Source organism: Mastigoproctus giganteus, chromosome 4 (genome assembly GCF_048544385.1).
Source record: "Mastigoproctus giganteus isolate SK-2022 chromosome 4, ASM4854438v1, whole genome shotgun sequence".
NCBI classification, from domain to species: Eukaryota; Metazoa; Arthropoda; class Arachnida; order Uropygi; family Thelyphonidae; genus Mastigoproctus; species Mastigoproctus giganteus.
Genome location: NC_143578.1, coordinates 229,720,918 through 229,743,189, shown reverse-complemented (window position 1 = coordinate 229,743,189; position 22,272 = coordinate 229,720,918). Strand labels below are relative to the sequence as shown.

The 22,272-nt window shown below is 35.3% G+C and overlaps 1 protein-coding gene across 1 annotated transcript in view; it reads left to right on the top strand.

Moving 5' to 3' along the window:
* Positions 1–22,272, top strand: part of Rab10 (RAS oncogene family member Rab10) — a 136,662-nt gene that overhangs the window by 84,648 nt on the left and 29,742 nt on the right. Inside the window, exon 5 of the mRNA XM_090371203.1 lies at positions 14,802–14,903. Coding sequence (XP_090227329.1) covers positions 14,802–14,903 — 102 coding nt within the window. The remainder of the gene's footprint in view (positions 1–14,801; positions 14,904–22,272) is intronic.

The window sequence follows — 22,272 nt, the reverse complement described above, 5'->3', positions numbered from 1 at the left end:
CACTTCCTCTGATTAGCTGTCTCCACCTTTGTCTTTTTAGTCTTCTTTTGCTTGCTCTTCATTGGATTTCTTGGGATATATTTACTTTACATGGTAGTCTCCTATTGCTTTCCCTGTTGGCAATTGCTTGCTCTAACTGAAGCTGCATTTGAAGTCATTGAGAAATCCAATGTGTTTATCAGATAAACACAAATAATAACTCTACTACTAATTTTAAACAAAAAAATACCACAAAACAAATTATTTTCAAGTAATAAAATGTGTATTTAATGGATTTCATTGAAGGCACCCACTCAGTAACATCCATTTCAGCAGATATGTAGGCCCTGTCTTCTTCATAGTGTGTTGAAGGGAAGGCCCTACATATCCTTCCTTCTCTTGTCTTCACCTGATCTAGATTCCTGCTGGGGTTGAAACTCAACCTTTCTCTAGGTTGCTCAGGTCTCAGGGGCCACCCCGTGGAGGTGAGAGTTGAATTGGGATGGAGAGGATCGGTGAACCTGTTGGTGGTTCATGTATTCTGCTTGCACATTCATCCTCTTGGCACCTAATTATTAATTAACAAATAATATAAAAGAATCTTCATCTTACTGCACTTGCTTCACAATGTAATATTTACCGAACGTTTTGTAATATTTGTTTCCACCTGGATTTTTAATTAAAATTGAACTGCAATGTACATTTCATGATTCTCCTGTGATTTAATAAAATAAAAAATAAGCACACCAGAGATTTTTTAATGTTACTTTACTTTTTCAATTATTATTAAAATTGCCTGGATTTTAATAACAATTGAAATATAACATATACAATCAATTCCAGTTATTTGGGACACATTGGGACTAATGCATTTTGGCCCGATTAAGCTGCTGCCTCAATTGTGCGAAATTTCGTGTAAATAATAATTAAAAATACAGCTTTAAGATTGATTTTCTGTACGATCAAATCATGTTACGATGGACTCACCATAGTAAAGTACCGTTCACTATACGATACGTAGTAAGTGCCGATCATTGTAATTGCGTTTATGAATTGAATTTTAATTCTATTAAACAGCAATTATAATTAGCAAAAATAGGATGAAAATTATCCACAGGCTATAAAAGTAAATATATATCAAGCACAAATTTACACTTTATTACCTTACCAATTAAAAAATTAAATGATACGTGAAAATCGGAAGAATATTTTCCAGAGGTTCATCACCATGAAACTCTAAAGGCTTCGCCTTGTTGCTGCAACCATACATCTCTGTCTACTGCTGAACGTTTCATTTCCTCATATCCCCTAAAGTTCATTTTCCTCATTAGGTTTTCCAAAATTTTATTCCTTGGTCTTCCCCTTCCTTTCTTTCCCAAAATTTTTCCTTCTGAGATATTCACTAAAAATTTGTTGTCTTAGGGTGTGTTCTGAAAATTTAGATTGTCTTTTTGTCGCCGATGTGAGTAGCTACTGCTTTTCTTGCATCTCGTTCAAGACAGATTCGTTGGATCGACGCTCAGTCCAGCTAATCCTCAACATCCTCCTCCTCCTCCAGACCCACATCTCCAGTCTCTTGATATCTTGCTTGCATAATGTCCAGGTTTCATTTCCATACAGCAGCACACTCCAAACGAATGACTTAGCAAACATTTTCCTGGTCTTCCTGTCGATGTGTCTGCTGGTTAGAATATTTTGCTTGTTACTGAAAGCTTGGCAAGGGTGATTCTTCTTCTTCTGATCTCTGTAGTGCACCGGTTGTCCTGGGTAATGAAATTCCCCAAATAACAAAACTGTTTCACTTGTTCCACTTTGTTGTTCCCCATTTTGATGTTTGTTTGAGGTTGTTCATCATTCTTGATGACAACAAGTATTTTAGTCTTTTGTGCATTTATCTTTAGGTGTGAATCTGGTAGCCTTACCAACATCTTACACAGCTCCTGCTCTGAGTTAGCTAATAATGCTATGTCGTCCATGAATCTGATGCAGTGAATCTGTTGTCCATTAATCTTGATATCCTTTGCTTCCTGCTTCATTTTTGTTATGGATTCCTCGATGAACATGTTGAAAAGGTATGGGAATAAAGAGCAACCCTGCCTCACACCTCTCCTGATCCTTACTTCCTTTATGGTACCATTAATATCTATTTCAGTATGTTGTGCCTTGTACAGATGGAGGATAAGCTTTCTGTCTGTCCAGTCCAGGCAAAGTTTTTCATGACTCTGAACAACTTCTTCCAATTTACGTTATCAAAGGCTTTTTGTATATCGACAAAAGCAAGGTATGTTCTCCTATTCATTTCCAGAGGTTAGCAAAATAAAAATGAATTTACGCTTACATGCATAGCTTAATATGTACTGTAATATGTACATACTAACTAGTTGATATTTCTGTTCTCTAACATTTGTGGGTGGGGTTTAAAATTTAAAACAGTAAAAAAGATAAGCAATCAATAAAAAAGAACACAGCATACACACAAATCGCAAGTAACACAATACTTGCAAGTTAGAATGGAGTAACAAGTCACGAAGCTTAAAAAATAGGAATGAAGAGAAGATTCTGAAAATTTGTTTTTTATATGATTGAAGATTTCATGGAAGGGGAAACACATTTCACTGTAACATGAAAACCCACAGAATTCCAGCTATTGGTATTATCGCAAATTCAATAAGGTCGATTTTACTATTGCACTAAAATGCCAGAAAAGCCTAATAAACAGGGGACTGCTAATTGTTTTATAGTTGTGACCTCCAGAAATCCAACCGAACTACATGGTATGGTCGGAGACAATCGTAGGGTAATCTCGAGTACTGCAGTCTCCTGCTCCGATTAGACGGCATGTTGTCCCAATTAAGCGAAGTAAACCCTGGCTATTTTCTTGATTGAGTTCTGTTCTTTAAGATTTGTCCCAAATAAACGGCTGCCCTGATTAATTGGTGGCCCAAATAAGTAGAATCCACTGTATTTCTTGTTTATGCAGTGATTAATATAATAAACAAATAGCAATATTAATTATATATTCAGAAATTTATTTTTTAATTTGTAGATTGTTGGATCTATGTAGGATTTACAAACCCAGATGTGTTTAACTCCATATTGCCAGATTTATGAGGGTTGTTAAAAATAAAAGTATTAGTATTATTAGTGGTAAATGATACAAGAAAGCAAGCTTCTTCATCGTCAGAAAAAAAAAAAAAAAAAAAAACCACCTGCCCACATCCTCTAATAGTTTGTCTAGTTGTTCCCTGAATTTAATCAAACTACCCACTTCCACATCACCAAGATGGTCATTTTATTCCAACAATCAACTACTCACCAACTGAGGAAAATTTCTGCATATCTATCCTGTAACCATCATTTTGAATTTAGATATCCTTTCCATTCATCAGCATGAGGCATCCTTTCTCACATATACAGAAATTCACAGATATATCACATGAGAAAGGATGCCCCATGCTGATGAATTTAGCTGAATCCTTCCTCATATTCGAGAAAAGATGCCAACAGTATTAAGCTTACTCAGTCCATTCCGGAGCAATATGGCCTTAGTTGCTAATGCTCCTAAAAACCAAACAACAACAGCAACACCTCAATCAGATCTCCTTGCTGGTGCCTAGTCCCCCAGATGATGTAGTTTTTTTCTTCTTAATAGCACCTTTTAATAGCATCAATCTTGTTGCTCTTCTCTGCACCTTTTCCAGCAGATCCACATTTCTCCAAAAAAATGAAGCCTCAAGACCTGTGTGCAGTACTCAAGATGTGACCTTGATTATCCCATTGCCTTGTACAGCGGAATAATGAGCTCCTTATCCCTGCTGACAAAACTCCATGAGCTGTCCTAGTGGCCTATCTGCACTGCTCAGAGAACTGAGTGTAGTACCACAGTTGGCATATTATTCTGGTACAATAAATTATACAAATCATATAGTGCAGCAAAACCAGGATGTATTCGACACGTTCTTCTGTTTAATTGAACCAAAAATCCATTTAAGAAAAATAAAATTTAATGATTTTTTTTATATGAATCATTGTGCTAACAAGAGCAGTCTTCATGTTTAACTCCAATTTGCCAATAACCAGAATGAATTCAAATCTGTTAATAAGAACATTCAATCTCATGACATCTTGTAAAAAGCAGTATCCATTCGTTCTGTCCTTTGTGTTTGTTGGGAAAACTGACAATAGTTTCTTTGTAGACTGAATAGCATCTTGTAGCACAAATAATTCTTTGTTGGCAATAGTACACTTTGTTGTTGATGGTAGTGATTTACATTTGTGTTGGCCAAAAACAGAATCAAACTTTGGGAGAGTGGCATGTTTTTTTGTTAATCACCGTTGTTTTTTTTTTTTTTTTTTTTTTTTAAGCACTTTGGGAAAAATTATTATGAAATAATTCCCTGCTGTCCTCTGGACATTTCATCTTACTCAGGGATATTAAATATCCTTATTTGATTAGCATATAGCCCACCACACACTTTCAGGTTGAGGGCTAGATAAGATGCTAAGTACTTAAGATGGGTTGATTAAGATAGAGGACTGCCTCAGCTGGTAGAGTGAGTTTGAAGTAGAAGTTAATTGAATTTATTGGCCTTGAAATTTTTCCTTAGAATAGCATTAAGGTAGCCATTTATTATTTAAAATATTATTTTAAATAATAAATAAATAAATTTTCTATTTATACTTAGGGATGACTACACTGTCAGGGGAGTTCACAGGATTGAACCCAGGTCACTCAGGGCACATGTACTTATGCACCCTCAGGCTAGGGTGGCCTTTTTGTTGCTAAGGTTTAATAAACTATTTGTTATGGAAATGGCACCTGAATGCAAATTACATACCTGCCAACTCTCTGGATTTAAGACAGAGTATCTGTCTTTTAGACTATTTGATCCCATTGTTATGTTAGAATGTCTCTATCATTTTGAAAAAATGAAATTTTTTGGTCTTTTATCTTTTCACCAAAATAATGAAACTGTTAAAATCAGAATTAAAAAAAATTTTTTTTTTCCTTCATAATTTCATTAACACTTTAGAATAGTTAGTATTAGTAATGGGCATATGGTGCAAGGAAGCCTAAGGGTTATGCTGCACCAGCCAAAAAACAAATAAATAAAATAACGAGCTTCTTGAAAGGGTCCAAAGATGGCTAACTCACCTGGTGAGATCAGCAAAAAAGGGCATCCATATGAAGAATGACTTGGAATATGTGGATTGCACAGCTTGGAAACTAGGCACCGTTGAGGAGACTTGATCAAGGTGTTTAAGGCTCTGAGAGGGAAAAGTAAAATGAATGAGGACAAAATTTTCACGGTTATAGATGATTCTAGAACTAGGGGGCCATAAATTCCAGTTAATGGAGGAGTTTTTTAGACTGGATTGCAAGAAGTTTTATTTTAGCCAGCGAGTTATAAATTACTGGAATAAGTTACCTACATGGGTGGTAGAGGCTGACAGTTTGGGGATGGATATATGTAACAATGGTTGACTGGATTAATTTAAAAACCAAATACAAAAACATTAATACGAATAATATGTAGGTATATACTAATATTATTTCTAACATTTTTTTTTTTTTATCAAGTTATTGAGAATTTAAAAAAAAAAAATAAGGGCTAGATTTAACTCATCACTTATATAGTCAGTAATGGTTATAACGGGGAAATATTATTGGTCTTGTGATGCTGTTTATAACGAAGTTTGACTGTGTATTAAAAAGCAATATAAAGATTTATTTTTAAAGTAAATAAATTATGCATTTTCAAATTAAATTAATCACAATTACAAATCAACAGTGAGACACAATACATCATGAATGTCAAACAAGTTAATGCAGTAAAACTTGAACATAATTCACACATGAGGAGTTATTAAAGGAGGAAAATGCCAGAAGTTTATCAAACTGTAACAGGGTGCTTAATGATTTTGTCATAACTGAGAACAAAGGGGAAGAGAAATTGTTGAACATGAGAAAGACACCTGGGGTGAATGGGAGCTATCCAGTTATTAAAGGAGGTGGCCTTAACCATAATTATGAGAGCATCCTTGGACACAGGCGAAGTCCCCATGGACTGGAGATTTGCAAATGTATGCTGCTGTTCATGGACTAATGTTATTATTGGAGTCCTCCAGGGTTCAGAGTTGGGCCCACTGTTTTGTGTGTGTGTATATATATATATATATCCAAGTATAACAAAGCAAATATTAAATGTTATAATAAATATAAATATTATAATAAATACTAAGTGAGCTACGTGAGATTCTATCATTTGATTTTAAATTTCGACCAAATACCGATATTAATACCTATGCCATCATTAAACAACTACATTCAGATATAATGAAGTTCAGCCTAAAGCTATCCTACAAATATAACATATCCTTGGAAGCCTTCCACAAGTGGCTTACACTCACCTTTCAGGCCATCAAGAAACAGATAAAGTCCGCAAGCAAGAAACTACCACCTACTAAGATTTTTAATATAGATGCAATTAAGCGTAAGCTTAAACTGATACAAAATAAGTTTATAATTACTACTATTGATAAAGCCTCTAATAACTACAGCATTATATGTAAAAAATTTTACACTACAGCATTACTAAATGAACTTAACAATAGTAGCACATACAAAATAGTAACGGATAAACGTAACGCTATTACTAAGAAAATACGTGCTTGGCATAAAAAATTAAAACTTACCAACCATACAACTACATACCCATACATATACTGTATACCTAAGTTTCATAAAAATCCGACAGGTTTTAGATTTATAACTTCGTGTAGGGATAGCTACGCTAAGATTCCGCATCGCAAACTAGTTAATTTACTTCAAATTATTTTTGATAGCATAGGTCATTCAAATATTATTCGCAATAATAGACCGGTATTGAATTACATCAATAGCAACACAGGCATCAATACGATAGAACATATCAATACGTTCGACTTTAATAACTTGTTTACTAGCATCCCACATAACAGCCTAAAAACTGTGTTCGGCCATTATTATGATAAATACAAAAATATCTTACCCTGTGAGAAACACTACTGGGATGACCTTTTCAACCTTTGCATCTTCAATAACTATATATTTAATGGCAGTAATCTTTATAGGCAACATACAGGTATACCGATGGGCGCATGTAGCTCATGCATTGTGGCAAATTTATACCTACACCACTTCGAATATAATTTTAAACAAAATATGGTTCTATACAGATATATTGACGATTTGATAGTTTTTAATATGCCTGACTTCCATACGGAAGCAATCAAATATTATCCGCCTGAATTAACATTAGAACGCACCAACACTAATAATTCCAAATCTGCTACCTTCCTGGACTTGGATATAAGGATAGATAACAATACCGTACACACTAAACTGTATGATAAACGCAAAAATTTTCATTTTAATACTATTGACCTCACTAACTGGAACTCGAATATCTCAAAAAGGATACATCGCAATACCCTAATCGCGCAAAGCATCAGAAGAATACACATATGTAACCAGACAGATTATATTATAGATACACTCATTGAATTCAGATCCAAGCTTTTAGAAAATTACTTCCCACACCACATAATTACAAGATATATGTATAGAGCTATATTGATAGCAAACAACAAGGGGAATTATAACCTTAACGCACAGAGTATTATAGATAAAGTCCTAAACAGGCGCTAATATAACATAGCCTTTGTAAAATTTTCGTAGGTGTTTCTTTGGCTTAGATAAATTTCGTTGGATATGTAATTATGTAAATAGTAGGCACTGCCCATGGAGTAAGTTACATATAGCTTACTCGCATTAAAAACTTGTATCTATATTTGCTCCATGGGTAGGAACTTATTCTGTAAACTTCTATTATTACTTCGAGAGAGATACTTATTTGACGGCTTTTCTATGTGTAATACTATACAGTATATTAAATAACAGCAGAGGGTGCTGTATGTAATTATACTTATTTTATCACTTAACTTAACTATTACATTTCCTAGGGGGGGCTGCGATTGGTAGTTATATATGCTACACGTGCCAATACATGTGGTTTTCTAGTACCTTGGCCATACGGTGGTAAGCATTCTAATTTTAATCTTAAAACATTCTAACCAGGATACCTTACTATAAGGTTACATCCTATGTTAATTATTTTGCTTTTTCTTTGCTGTTTAACCTTCACTTTCTTATCCCTATCTTTTCCTACCTCATGAACTATTAGAGTATTCGAGGGGGATTGAGGTACTATATCTATGCTTATACCTTTTTCCGTTCGCCTTTGTTAGCTATAGCTCACACTGTTATTATTTTTGATTAGACTACCGTGACAGCATTTACTATCAACTACGCACATATGCCTAACAATAATTATAGCTCTTTCTATAATTTTAATTTAATTTAAAATTTTGGCTATCCGTCGGGCTAACAGTCATCTTGCCAGTTTACTGCTAAATTTGGGATTAATTAACAAATTTTATTACTACCATTTGGCTCTAACTTACTACAAAATTTTATACTTTTGGCTCTAACTACTACAAATTTTATACATTTGGCTCTAACTTAATACTATTTTACGTATATTAGGACATAGTTATGCTGGACGATGACTACAGAAACGGATAGCGCGTTAATTATGGTTGATACATTGTAAGGGTTAGCCCTCGAAAAAGTCCCTTGCAATGTATCTTATTGCCATAACTAACATTTTAATGGTATTTTTATATATGTTTATAATTTATTGCTTATGTCATGGCATAGATTGATTTTTTTCCAGGTCACGTTGGGTACCCGCCATGGTTTATGGTTTACCTGATAAGCTAGTATATCATATTTTTTACCTTTAAAAAACTCTTACCATTATTAACTTAACTCATATATATCAGTGAAATTGATGACGGTATTTCAGGCTTAATGTCGAAGTTTGCAGATGATACAAAGGTTGGAAGGGTTGGTAATGACAGTAATGGCAGCTACCGTAACAGGATCTAGAAAATTTGAGCAGATGGGCTGAGAAGTGGCAACTTAACCTTAACATTGACAAATGCAAAGTACTGCATATGGGAGAAGTAACCCTAGAGAAATGTACGAACTGTGTGGTACTACACTTAGGATGGTAGAAAATGAAAAAGATTTGTGAGTAATTATGTAGTCAGATATGAAATTTTCTGAGCAGTGCAGACAGGCTGCTAGAGCAGGTCATGGGGTATTGTCAATGATATACAGGAATTTTGCTGGTAGGGAAAAGGGGAATATCCGTTTTGTATAAGGCAATAGTCAGACCATGCCTTGAGCACTGCATACAAGTCTGGAGGCTTCATTTTTGGAAGGATGTAGAGTTGCTTGAGTGAGTACAGAAGAGGGCAACAAGATTGGTGAGGGTAACGAAAGGGTGGTCTTACAAAGAAAGGTTTCAGTTCTGCAAATTGCAGCACCTGCAAGGTGATCTGATTGAGGTGTATAAGGCCTTGAATTGGTTGAGCAGGCTCATTTCTGATGGGATGCTTCCTCTTGTTCAGATTATGAAAACCTGAAGGAGCATAAATTCAAATTGAGGAAAGACAGTTATAGAATAGATGTGTGGAAATTTGCCTTTAGCCAGCTGGTAGTTGATTACTGGAATAAATGTCCATCTGTCGTTGAAGAAATTGATGGCTTAAATGAATTTGAGAAGGAACTGGACAAACGTTTAGAGGGAATGGATGTGTGAATTGTTTTTTTTTTTTTTTTGGTTGATACTACATAAGCTTGCTTTCTTGCATTACATGCCTCTACTACTGTATGTATAAATGCACAGTAATAAAACAAGTATTAATGCAAATTTATATTTATTTGTCCTGTTGAGGTGATTTGCATGCTGATATGAACCAGTGAAGTATTAGTTTCAAATAATTTATATTTAATAAATATAAATAAAGCAATATATTCATAGCAGAAGCTTTGACTGAATAAATTTGCTAAACTGACTTACTTTTGTGTCCTGCTGACTTTCTTTCAAGAATTCCTAAGACCAAAGCATGTTTGCTTACAGCAGCTGAAAGTCTGCTAGCTTTGAACAGAATTCATAGATAGTGAGTTGCCCAACTGGGTTATTGGAAGTGTTAAGTTAAATATTATGTCATTTTAACTTAATCAGTTTGTCATTCAATAAGTTTTTTTAAACCATATTGAAACAAATCTTTAAACGTTTTTTAAACCATATTGAAATTTTGGAAAAGGAGGGGGGGGGGTTCCAGTACTTTTCAATAACATGGAAGGTAAAGAAATAGATATATGCAGATAATTTCTTTTAGTTTTAGTATGAGAACTAGATGCTATTATAGAAGAAATGATGCTATTATAAAAGAAAGAAAGAAAGAAAGAACTTATATACAGTGGCCCTTGGTTGGGGAACTGACAGATGCATAAGGCTCATAATAGGTGTCTTGTCCTTGGAACTATTCACCTGTTCTTCAGGTGAATGGTTTCAATGATATTGATTTGATGGAGGCCAATAGCAGATTTAGAGAATCTGAATCTGTCGCTTACTTTACTTGCGTTTAATCTTTGTACTTACCCTGTATTATTATTTTTTGGCGAGATGGTATCTCTGCTGCTGCTTGTTAACCCCTGGCTTAGTGCCGTGAAGGGTTTGTAAAGTTAGGATACCTGTGTGTGCCTATGAATCTTACAATAAAGATCATATTTATTTAGCCTGGAGTACATGGGTTGAAGGAGAGGAGGAAGCGAACCGATATCAAACAATCTCACTTCCTTGTATAAATTTTTTTTGATAATTATTAGTATTTCGAAATATTATTATTAAAATATGTGACCATGGATTTGTGTTTGAAAAAAAGAACTTTAAAATGAGAAGCAAAGTACTTCTAGTAGTTCTACTGTGGTCGATGAAAATGAACACAATATTGTCACACTTCAAAGTGAGGATGAACAATTGTAGCCTTTTGTTCCCCAAAAAATCTGAAGTGAAAAAACAGGAACCAACTAATAAAAGACCACAACGAAAGTATAATGACAGTTATTTGAATTTCAGCTTTACATGGGTTGGAAATAAAGATGCGCTTGATGCACAGTATGTCGTGTGTAATAAAATATTAGCAGACAGTTCTTTGGCTCCTGCTAAACTTGTGTTCCACGAATATGTTTTGGCATGAAAAGTGTTCCGTGAATATGTTGTGAGATGAAAAGTGTTCCATGACTAAAAAAAGTTTGGGAAATACTGGTTTAAGATATAGTCATACATTACATTTTACTATAGCTGGAAAATTTTCTGTTCACATTGTGCAATGAAAGGCTATTCCCATTATGAATGTAAACTCAAGAATCAGAATCCTATCTTCATTAATTGCCTTAATAGAGATTGGTCGTCATTAGAGGAAACGGACTTGGGTATTACAATACGGTCAGATATATCCCAGGCTGTTGTTAGACCACACTTGGAATACTGTGTTCAAGTATGGAGACCGCACCTAAAGAAAGACATTGTGCTTCTTGAAAAGGTCCAGAGATGGGTAATTCTCCTGGTGAAATTGGCAAAAGGGCATCCATATGAGGAGACTTTGAATATGTGGATTGCAGAGCTTGGAAACTAGGTGCCTTAGAGGAGGCTTGATTGAGGTGTTTAAGCCTCTGAGAGGCATAAGCAAAATGAATAAGGATGAAATTTCACGGTTATGAATGATTATAGAACTAGGGGCCATAATTTCAAGTTACGGGGAAGTTGTTTAGACTGGATTGCAGGAAGTTTTATTTTAGCCAGCGAGTTATAAATTACTGGACTAAGTTACCTACATGGCGGTAGAGGCTGACAGTCTGGGGGAATTCAAAGGTCAGCTGGATAATTACCTAAGGGGGGGGAAATGCATAGGTTGTCCATTTCTTTTTCTGTTATTAATTTTTATTATTATTATTATTTTTTTTAATTTTCTTCTTATTATTAATTTGTTTTTATTCTTATTATTTTATTTTATGTATTTTTTGTTATTTTTTTATTATTATTTATTTTTTTTTTTTGGCTGGTGCAGCATAAGCCATAGGCTTCCTTGCACCATGTGGCCATTACTAATTCTAATACTAATTGCACTGTTTGTGATATTAATTGGCCTTCTTATTTTTAGGCTGTTCAGAACATGAAATTCTGAGAAAAGAGAAAGGTTATAATAACTGAAATTCCTGAAACCTTTCAAGTTCAGGATGTTCCTCATAGAGATATGTACACAGTGTTTATTTTATTGTTATTTGTAGACTGACCAGTAAGTGAAATTATACACGGAAGGGCAATCAGATTATATTAATGAATTCTTTAAAACTCAGACATTTTGCAGTGTGTGTATGAGAGAGAGAGAGAGAGAGAGAGAGAGAGAGAGAGAGAGAGAGAGAGAGAGAGAGAGAGAGAGAGAGACTGGACATGTTCCTTGGAACACAGCATCCATGCTACCATGGATCCCATGACTGTGGTGGTAACCATAGGGTGTCATCTGTCCCTTGAGTTTTGTCATCTGTCCCTATATTTTGTGAGTTTTACTCATAGTAAAACTCACAAAATATAGTTTGTTTAAAATATTCTTTTTTTACTAATATTCAACTTATCTGGATTGCTTTCTTGTGATGTTTTATATATCTTCTTCAATATTTAACAATATTATTAATTAGGATATTCAAAAAGTTCTCACGTTTACTTTTACCTTGGTGTATAGGGATGCCAAATGGAAACTGGCTCGATCACTTTACTTGTGTGTCACAACTGATTGTGAAGTAGTTCAAAGTCACAATCAAACTACTCATAGTCACACTTTGAACAGTGTGTTAACATAGAGTTCTTTAAACTTGGAAAAAATACTACAGAGATGCTGCAAGCATTATAGAAAGTGTATGGGATGATGCTTTGAAGAAAACAGCAGTTTACAGCCACTGTTTAAAAATAGACAGGAACCACTGGATGATTAGCCTTGCAGTGGGCTCCTTTCAACATCACGGAATGATGAAAATATCACAAAAGTGAAGGAACTCGTGCAAAATGATAGGCAAATGACTGTTGTTGATTGCTAATGAAGTTGGACTGTCTGTAGGCTCACTATACAATCCTGACAGGAAATTTTGGGATGTGTTTTGTGTCTGTGCAAAGCTTGTTCCACGTTTGCTGTCAGACAATGAAATGGTCTGCAGAAAGGCCAATGCAGGTGATTTGTTCAAAAAATCCACACAGAATCCGAGCCTCCTAAGAAAAGTAGTCATTGGGGTTGAGTGTTCGCCTGTAGCTCAGAGACCAAGTTGCAATAATCCAAATGGAAAAATGCATGCAAAAATGTCCCCACAGTCCAAAAGTCTTGAGCAACAAAATCCAATGTCAAAAAATGATCATGCTGATCAGATTCCCCCCCCCCCCCAATTTTATGATTGAGGGCATAACATACCACAAATTTGGATCCTGCACTGTGACAATGTGCCCAGTCACAGCGATGGCAGTTTAGCAGTTCTTGTTTGCAAAAAAATCATGGTCATGCAGCAGCCTCCCTACTCCCCTTGCACTGTCTGACTTCTGGCTGTTGTCTAAACTGAAAATGGGGCCTTGGGGTTGTCATTTTGCTAAAGTGGATGACATCAAAGAAAATGCTGAAGCAGCCTTAAATGCACTAAAAAACCCACAATTGTAAAGAATGTTTCAAAGCTTGAAAAACCGATTGAGCAAGTGTATGTGTGCAGAAGGAAGGTAATTAGGTTAGTAAGCCAAACTGTTTGCTCAAACTTAATAGTAAAATTCCATGAACTTTTTGAATGTACTTTGTATAACCATAAATAAGAATGTTATTAATGTTTTGTAATAATTGTTACAATTTCCTATTTAATTATTAAATGTAAAAAAATTAAACTTATTTTGCTGTATTAAAATAAGGAGTGTTCTTGCAGCTCTCAGCATTTCATCTATTTCGGTTTCTAGAAAAGAAAGATTGAACATCTGTGTTATAAATCTTTCAGATAATTGATATCTCAATTTATGCCTGCTTTGAAATAAATTATGATGAATAGGAAAAAAAATAAAATCGTGAACAAACAATGTAAATATGAAGAATATCTGAATGTGAACAAACACTACTATATTTTTATACATTTTTGCTAATCCTTTGAGATAATAAAGCACCATTTGCATAATACTTAAATAAATTGTTTATTGGAACGTGTCAAGTAATGCATTTAATAAGAAAGTGCTTCGTGTACCATAAGGCACTCTTTGAACATTTTGTACAATGATGTCACAGTGTGACCTCATATTTTCACTGTTTCTGTTGCCGTAGGTGGTAGTATTAGCACAGTGCCAAGTGTAACACAGAAATATATGGCTTTTTATGATAATTGTCATCTCTGTTAGGAAAACCGTTATGTATTGCTGCACATTTATTACCTGTTTGTAATGTGCATAACGAATGTAAGCATTTCCTGTAAATGCTTTTTGGACTTCTGTTGGTTAGATTAGGCCTGACATAGCCGAGTGGTCATTAGTAAGAGTACAGTAGCACACCACTCTTTGAGTGGACCGTGGTTCAAGCCCATGACTACTAAATATGATTAACAGTTTGTATTCATGATTTATTGTAAACTCCTCTGGCCTGGAGTATAATCAAGAACTTTTTTTTTTATTGTTATTGAATTAAAATAATAATGCATCTTTCAATGACAAAATTTACATCCAGATATTTAAAAACAGGGTTTTGTGTATACTTATGAAAATAACTAAGAACTAACCTTATGAAAGCGAAATTCTGCTATTATGAAAATCAATGATTCACTGATTATTTAAATATTAAAAGTATATAAAAATTTTCAGATTGCGAGAAAACATTCGATCCACTTTTTAGAAACAAGTGCAAAGGCAAATATCAATATAAAAGAAGCATTTGATCAGTTAGCAGAAGCTATATTAATGAAGGTAAGTAATTTAATGTATATTTGAAATTTTGCTGAGTGAAATTGTACCAGTTTAGTTTTTTGCTTATGTAGATGTTTACTTTATTCAGTTTTGCTAGCCTTAACTTTAAAAATAGTTCTAAACTACCTTAAAGAGTAGCTGCTGTTGTTTTAGACTTAAGTGTTTTCTTTCTACAAAATTTTTCTTAGTAGGAAGGGAAAGGAATTCAGAAACTGCCGCTTATCTTTCATGAATGTAATTAAGTAAATTGTAAAGTAAATGTTATTACAGAACAGCAATTCAAAATTGAAACTGTAATATATATTACACTAAACTTTCATTAAGCACTTTCTAGGAATTATCCCTAAAGAGTACCATACATATGAAAGCACAGGTTTTCAGCTTTTTTGGTGCCTTCAACCATTTTCCTCATGTATTAAAAAAATAAAATGAATTTTTAATGGGATTTTATTAAATTAAAATAAACGTTTTGAATATTATAAACATAAATGTAGTATTAACATAATAATAATAATAATGCTGTCATTAGTGAAACTTATTGATGCCATGTTGAGCATGCATACACAGGAAAGACATAATTGTTGTACCAGCAGGAAAAGTATATGAACAATATTCAAATTAAAAAAAAGCCAAGGAAGGTGTACAAAAATGCAATGATAAATGATAGATGGCAAGTTGTAAAGAGTGGCTTACCACTTTCAGTGTTTCTTGTTAAATATGAAACACAATGTCACCTATACCGGAAACTAATTTTGTGAAGTAACCAAACTGCACCATAAATGATAGAATTCTTGGTCTGTTATTGCTTCCAAATGTCAAGAGAAAGGAGGATTATATCTAGGTTTATTCCTTCTTATAACTAAAAAAAAAATATATATATATATATATATATATATATATAGCAAAGGATACAAATGTTTATATATGCAAGGTGGAATTAATAGGTCTGTTAAAAAATATGAAGATAGAAAAATTACACAAAATGCCAAACTAATAGAAGGATAGCAGAAAAGGAAGTATTGTAGGCATGAAAAGAGAAAGAATGTGAAAATTCTATTTGTTATAATGAATTAAGCAAAATTATAGGCCAAATTGAAAAGCCAATTAGAGAGAAGGTAACTGTAAAGCAAAACATGATTAAATTAAAATAAGGAGTAATAGCCAGCATCAGATATGGGTGGGTAATTTTAGCTATAGGTTCAAAAAAGGGGGGTAGAGTAAATATAAAATTCAAATCTAATATTGGCCAAAAATAAAAATTGATACATGATCAGGTACTTCATCAGGGGACTACACCTGATCAAGGATTACATTTCAATACTTGTCTATACCTGTGAAGGATAAGCAAATTTAAGAATAAAACTGAGTGAGATAAAAAAAGGGGTAAAGTATTATAACTCTCACAAAATATGGACAAGGTAGTCCCAATGCAGTATATGCTTTATAACAAAATAAATTAAGTTAAATTAAGTAGTATAGTGGTAATAAAATAAAATTTAAAAAAGTAAAAATAAGTGTTTATAGTGCAAACTAGATGCAAAAATAAGTGGTTATAAGCAAATGACTCAATTTAGAATAAATTCAATGAGAATATGTATATATAATATAAGGAGAATACATATATAAGATTTAAAATTTAGTGCAAGCAAAATGGTATAAGGCAAGGGAGTGAATTGAGGATAGGGAAGGAATAAAAGTGTAAATAAAAATAAAAAGTAGGCGAAGGTAGCAAGAGGTTAAGGATAGCAGGAACACTCTTATTGCACTAATTGCTTTACCAGCAGGGAAAAAGCAGAAGTAGAAAGTATAAAGATAAAAGGTTAAGAAAAAATATTAAAATTACTAAGCTAGCTGGGATTGTAAAGCCCATCCTTTTAGTAAGGGCCCTGACTCTGCAAGAGTTAGTAGGAAAATGAGACCAATACCAAATACTTGCGTGGCAGGAAGTCGAAAAAAAAAAAAAAGTCGAAAAACGAAACAAAGCATAAAGAGAAAGCAGAAAGTTGCTTAAAAATACAGTATAAAATCAATACCTGAAATTTTCAAGTAGTGCATAGCAAAAAGTTGAGGTGGGAAATAATAGTGATAAAATATCAAGTTGCATTAATAAAAGAAGCTAAGACAGTAACATTTTAGAGTGAGCACTTCGAGCACATAATAATTTATAGTGAGAAAAAATGGACTTGAAAGAAAGCCAAAAAAAGAAGGTACAGTTAGTGACCTCTATAGTCGTTTTTTTTATAAAATATGTGCGTTGAAATTCATAAGTGAAACGTTGGCCAGGAGAAAGTATATATACAGGGTGTCTCAAAAATATTGGTACAAACGTTTAGGGGAGGTAGGTAACATCTAAAGGAATGTGAATTGCATAGGAACCCATAACCGGAAACGTCACGGGAAAGTAGTAGCAGAGGCACAAGAAGCAGAAATGACACAAGACAGTAATTAGTGGCAAACATTTATTTGACATAATATTAACAATGAAGTACGAGATGGGTGCATTTCATGATGTTACAACAGATGCTCGAAGGTTCCACCACGAGACGCAATGCATGCATGACACCGACGCAGCATGGATTGGCGGACACGGTCAAACACACCTGGAGTTTCTTTGACAGTAGCAGCAGCGCAGACAAGTCTCGCCACGAGATCCATTTCCGTCTCCACAGGCGATTCATACACGATAGATTTGAGGGGTCCCCACTGAAAGAAATCAAGGCTTGATAAATCAGGTGAGCTTGGGGGCCAGGCAACAGGTCCACCACAGCCAATCCATCGACGCCCAGAACACCTGTTCAAATGGTCACAAACACACCGTCCGTGATGGTCAGGCGCCCCGTCATGTTGAAACCAGATGTTGTCTCTCACATTTGCTGGAACATCGTCAAATAACCCTGGTAGAACTTGTTCAAGAAAGATCCAATATTTAGCGTAGTTCATGCGAGATGTGAACGGGTATGGGCCGACTAAGCAGTCGCCGACCATATCTGTCCACACATTTATTGCGAAGCAATGTTGTGCCGCATGGGGCCGGACACCGTGTGGGTTGTAGTGAGCCCACACATGAGCATTGTGCTGATTGAATAAGCCTTCCTGAGTGAAATAAGCCTCATCCGTTAACAAAACATAGACTGGAAAATTCAAGTCTTCAACACTTTCTTGGAGAAACCACTGCGCAAAAGCCACACGTGCAGGATGATCTTGGGAAAGCAGTAACTGAACCCTTTGGAGATGAAAGGGGTGTAAGGAATCGTCATGCCAGACAAGCTGCACACTGCAATGAGACACTCCTAGGGCAGAGGCAACGGCATGTGTGCTGGTAGTAGGATTATTCCGGACGGCATTCAACACACTTTCTTCCATGGTGGGAGTTCGTGTCGAATGTGGTCTGCCCGCACTACTCCTGTTACTTCTAAATGACCCATAATCACACAAATTTTGATGCACACGCACAAACAAATGGTGGTCCGGTACATGTCTGTATGGGAAGTGTTCTCCATAAATTCGTTGAGCAGCTCGTCCATTGCCCTCTGCTAATCCATACACTAGGTGCATGTGTGCCAGCTCACAGCTCGTATATTGATGCATGCTCTTCGTGCGGCGACTACTGCTTGAATGAGTAAACCAGAAATTTTCCCTCTTGTGAATTGATGAACAGCACCATCTACCGACTTGCGGTGACTTTTCCGGTTATGGGTTCCTATGCGATTCACACTCCTTTAGATGTTTACCTACCTCCCCTAATCGTTTGTACCAATATTTTTGAGACACCCTGTATATAGAGAAAATTATAAGTGCAAAATTTGGAATAATTAAATTCTGCAGTCAGAAAGGTTTAAGATATTTGGAAAATAAAAAAGAACAGTCCAAAAAAATTAAAATACATATTTCATATAAGTGATTGAATATAGTAGTGTCAAGTTCAGTAGATCAAGAAGTAATAAAATGGCTGTCAAGGGTTCCAGCTTTGAAAATAAGAGCATATAGAATGAATGTAGGCCAAAATTAATTATCAGAAGACCAAATGGCAGGGTTATTATACATCAAAAACTATGTAGATTGTATAATTAAAGTCTAATTAAAGTACACAAAAATATTTTAGCATTAAATCAGCTCACACACTAACCATAAGAATAAGTATTTACTGTAACTAAAATATTTACATATTAAAATAAAATAAAATAACTATTTACAAAAAACTGCTATTATATTAAATTAAATTATATACATGTAAAAACATTAAAACTGTGATAAAATCCTTAAGATAAAATACACTAAAATAAACCGGATTAAAAGCGATAAAAACAATAAAAGTCTCTGGAGCTTTCGGAAGCATCGGCTTCCTTCCTCAGCAGTAACAAAACTTCCTGCAGCACGTCCATATATAACAGGCTCACGGTACCTATACACGTGGTGCAGTCGGCGCATGGTCTGAACTGGAAGCGGAAATAGCTCGGGAACGTGTTAAGCAGAACCGTTCATCCGTACTTAGGATGATAGTTTCAAAAAGAGGATGCATACGCATACCTCTGTCCCTATTCATAATATTGTGGTCGGATGAACAGATTCGTAGGCTCTCGAGCCATTTACGGTTCCAGAACCCATGCGCTCGATCCACGATAACCGCATCCTCTGGGGAAATTTGATGCTGCTTCTCCCAAAAATGTTCGGCCACAGCAGACTTATTGTAATCAGCATTTTTTATAGCATTTGCATGCTCCCCCAGACGATCCTTGAGCCAATGAAGTGCATCATCCTCTCTGATTTGATTATAAATGAAAACGGGAGCATGATTTCTTTTGATGTGGTGTCACTATTCACATGCATTCCAATTAAACATGGAATATATTGCTTTAGAAAATCTTTGAGTAATGATGTCTCTTTGAGTAATAGATCGCTTTTAAATGTAGAGGATATTTGTTCGGGTGTGGAACTTTGTCTGGCCAGCACCACTATGGTGTACCAAGGTGTTATGTACAAACAGGTTCACGGTACAGCCATGGGATCTCCTATTAGCGCCATCGTGGCCAATCTGGCCACGGAGGAGTTAGAGGACAGGGTTTTTAGTGGATGTCAGTTTCCCATAAAGAAATGGAAAAGGTATGTTGATGATACCTTTACCGTGGTCCAGAAGGGGAGAGAGGATGATGCACTTCATTGGCTTAATAGCTTCTCCCAATTTATACAATTTACCTCAGAGGTGGAAACAGGAGGTACCCTTCCTTTCTTGGATGTACTGGTCTCTAGGGTAGGCCCTAGGCTCAAAACTTCTGTGTTTAAAAAACCTATGTGCAGAGGCCAGTACACCCATTATAGTTCAGCACAAGCTGGGCAGCATAAGAATAGTGTAGTGAAAGCTCTACTAGATAGAGCAGGGTCACACTGCACCACCTCTGAGGACAAAGAATGTGAAATTAGACGAGTCACAGCAGACCTTAGAAAATGCGGATACCCCCAGAGGATCATAGACAGATTTAGTAAAGGAATAGAGTCTAGCCGTCAGGAACCGTTTGTTCCTGTGGCTACCGCATACATTCCTTACTATCCGGGCATTACTGAGCATCTCGCTAGAGTTTTGCGGGGTTATAAAACACGCTGTGTGCAGCTTCCCGGGCGGAGGTTGCATACAGTGTTGTCTCAGGTAAAAGACCCAATAGCAAAGGACCTGAGTAGTGGAGTAGTGTACAGGATAAAATGCCCGGATTGTGGGGAATGTTATGTGGGCGAGACAAAACGACGGCTCAAGGATCGTCTGGGGGAGCATGCAAATGCTATAAAAAACACTGATTACAATAAGTCTGCTGTGGCCGGACATTTTTGGGAGAAGCAGCATCAAATTTCCCCAGAGGATGCGGTTATCGTGGATCGAGCGCATGGGTTCTGGAACCGTAAATGGCTTGAGAGCCTACGAATCTGTTCATCTGACCACAATATTATGAATAGGGACAGAGGTATGCGTATGCATCCTCTGTTTGAAACTATCATCCTAATTACGGATGAACGGTTCTGCTTAACACGTTCCCGAGCTATTTCCGCTTCCAGTTCAGACCATGCGCCGACTGCACCACGTGTATAGGTACCGTGAGCCTGTTATATATGGACGTGCTGCAGGAAGTTTTGTTACTGCTGAGGAAGGAAGCCGATGCTTCCGAAAGCTCCAGAGACTTTTATTGTTTTTATCGCTTTTAATCCGGTTTATTTTAGTGTATTTTATCTTAAGGATTTTATCACAGTTTTAATGTTTTTACATGTATATAATTTAATTTAATATAATAGCAGTTTTTTGTAAATAGTTATTTTATTTTATTTTAATATGTAAATATTTTAGTTACAGTAAATACTTATTCTTATGGTTGGTGTGTGAGCTGATTTAATGCTAAAATATGAATTTTCCCAACCTCAGAGGCCTTTTTCAGGATACACAAAAATATTTTAAAATCCAAGTTAGAAATGTTCACTTATATTAAAGGGAACAGTTTATATACCCAGCAGTGACAGGAATATGACAATTTTTTTTAGATTTTAACAAGTATTGAGATCCTTAGATGGAAAGGAAATAAATGACCTAAGGGATAAACGTAGGTCAAGAATATATGTTTGCAGTCCAAATGGTATGGTTATAATGCAACAAATGTTATGAAGACTGTATAAGGGAGGCCTTACTACAGTATGTAGACTATATTGAAGATTCAAGACAGAACTATTCACCTAATTGGGGATGAACAGGTATAGAAGATAATTCCAACAGTAATAAATGAATCCAATGGTGACACAGTGAATAAATCCAAAGGTAGTCCAAAAGTGAAATCTGGTATAAATATTGAATAAAAACAAATCACAAACAAGTAGCAATAAATAGATCTGTTGATAGAGTGGTGGCGTGGCAATGGTGAATAAATCCAAAGGTGGTCTTCACATTTTTTAACAGATCTATTAATTCCACCTTAAACACACACACACACACACACACACACACACACACACACACACACACACACACACACACACACACACAGTGGACCCCCACTTAACGATGATCTCTCCATTCACTATGAGATATGTGGTAAGTGCTGGTCATTGTGATCACGTTTGTGGGTTGAATTTTAATTCTATTAAATGACGATTTAAATAAGCGAAAATAGCAGTAATATTATCCACAGGCTATAAAAGTAAAAATATAAAGCACAAATTTGCTCTTTATCACCTTACCAATTAACAAAATTAAATGGTACGTGAAAATTGGATGAATTTTTCCCACAGGTTAGCAAGATAAAAAATAAATTTACACTTATGTACATAGCTTAATTAATACGTAATATGTACATACTACTAGTTGATATTTCTATTCATTGACATTTGGGGGGGGGTT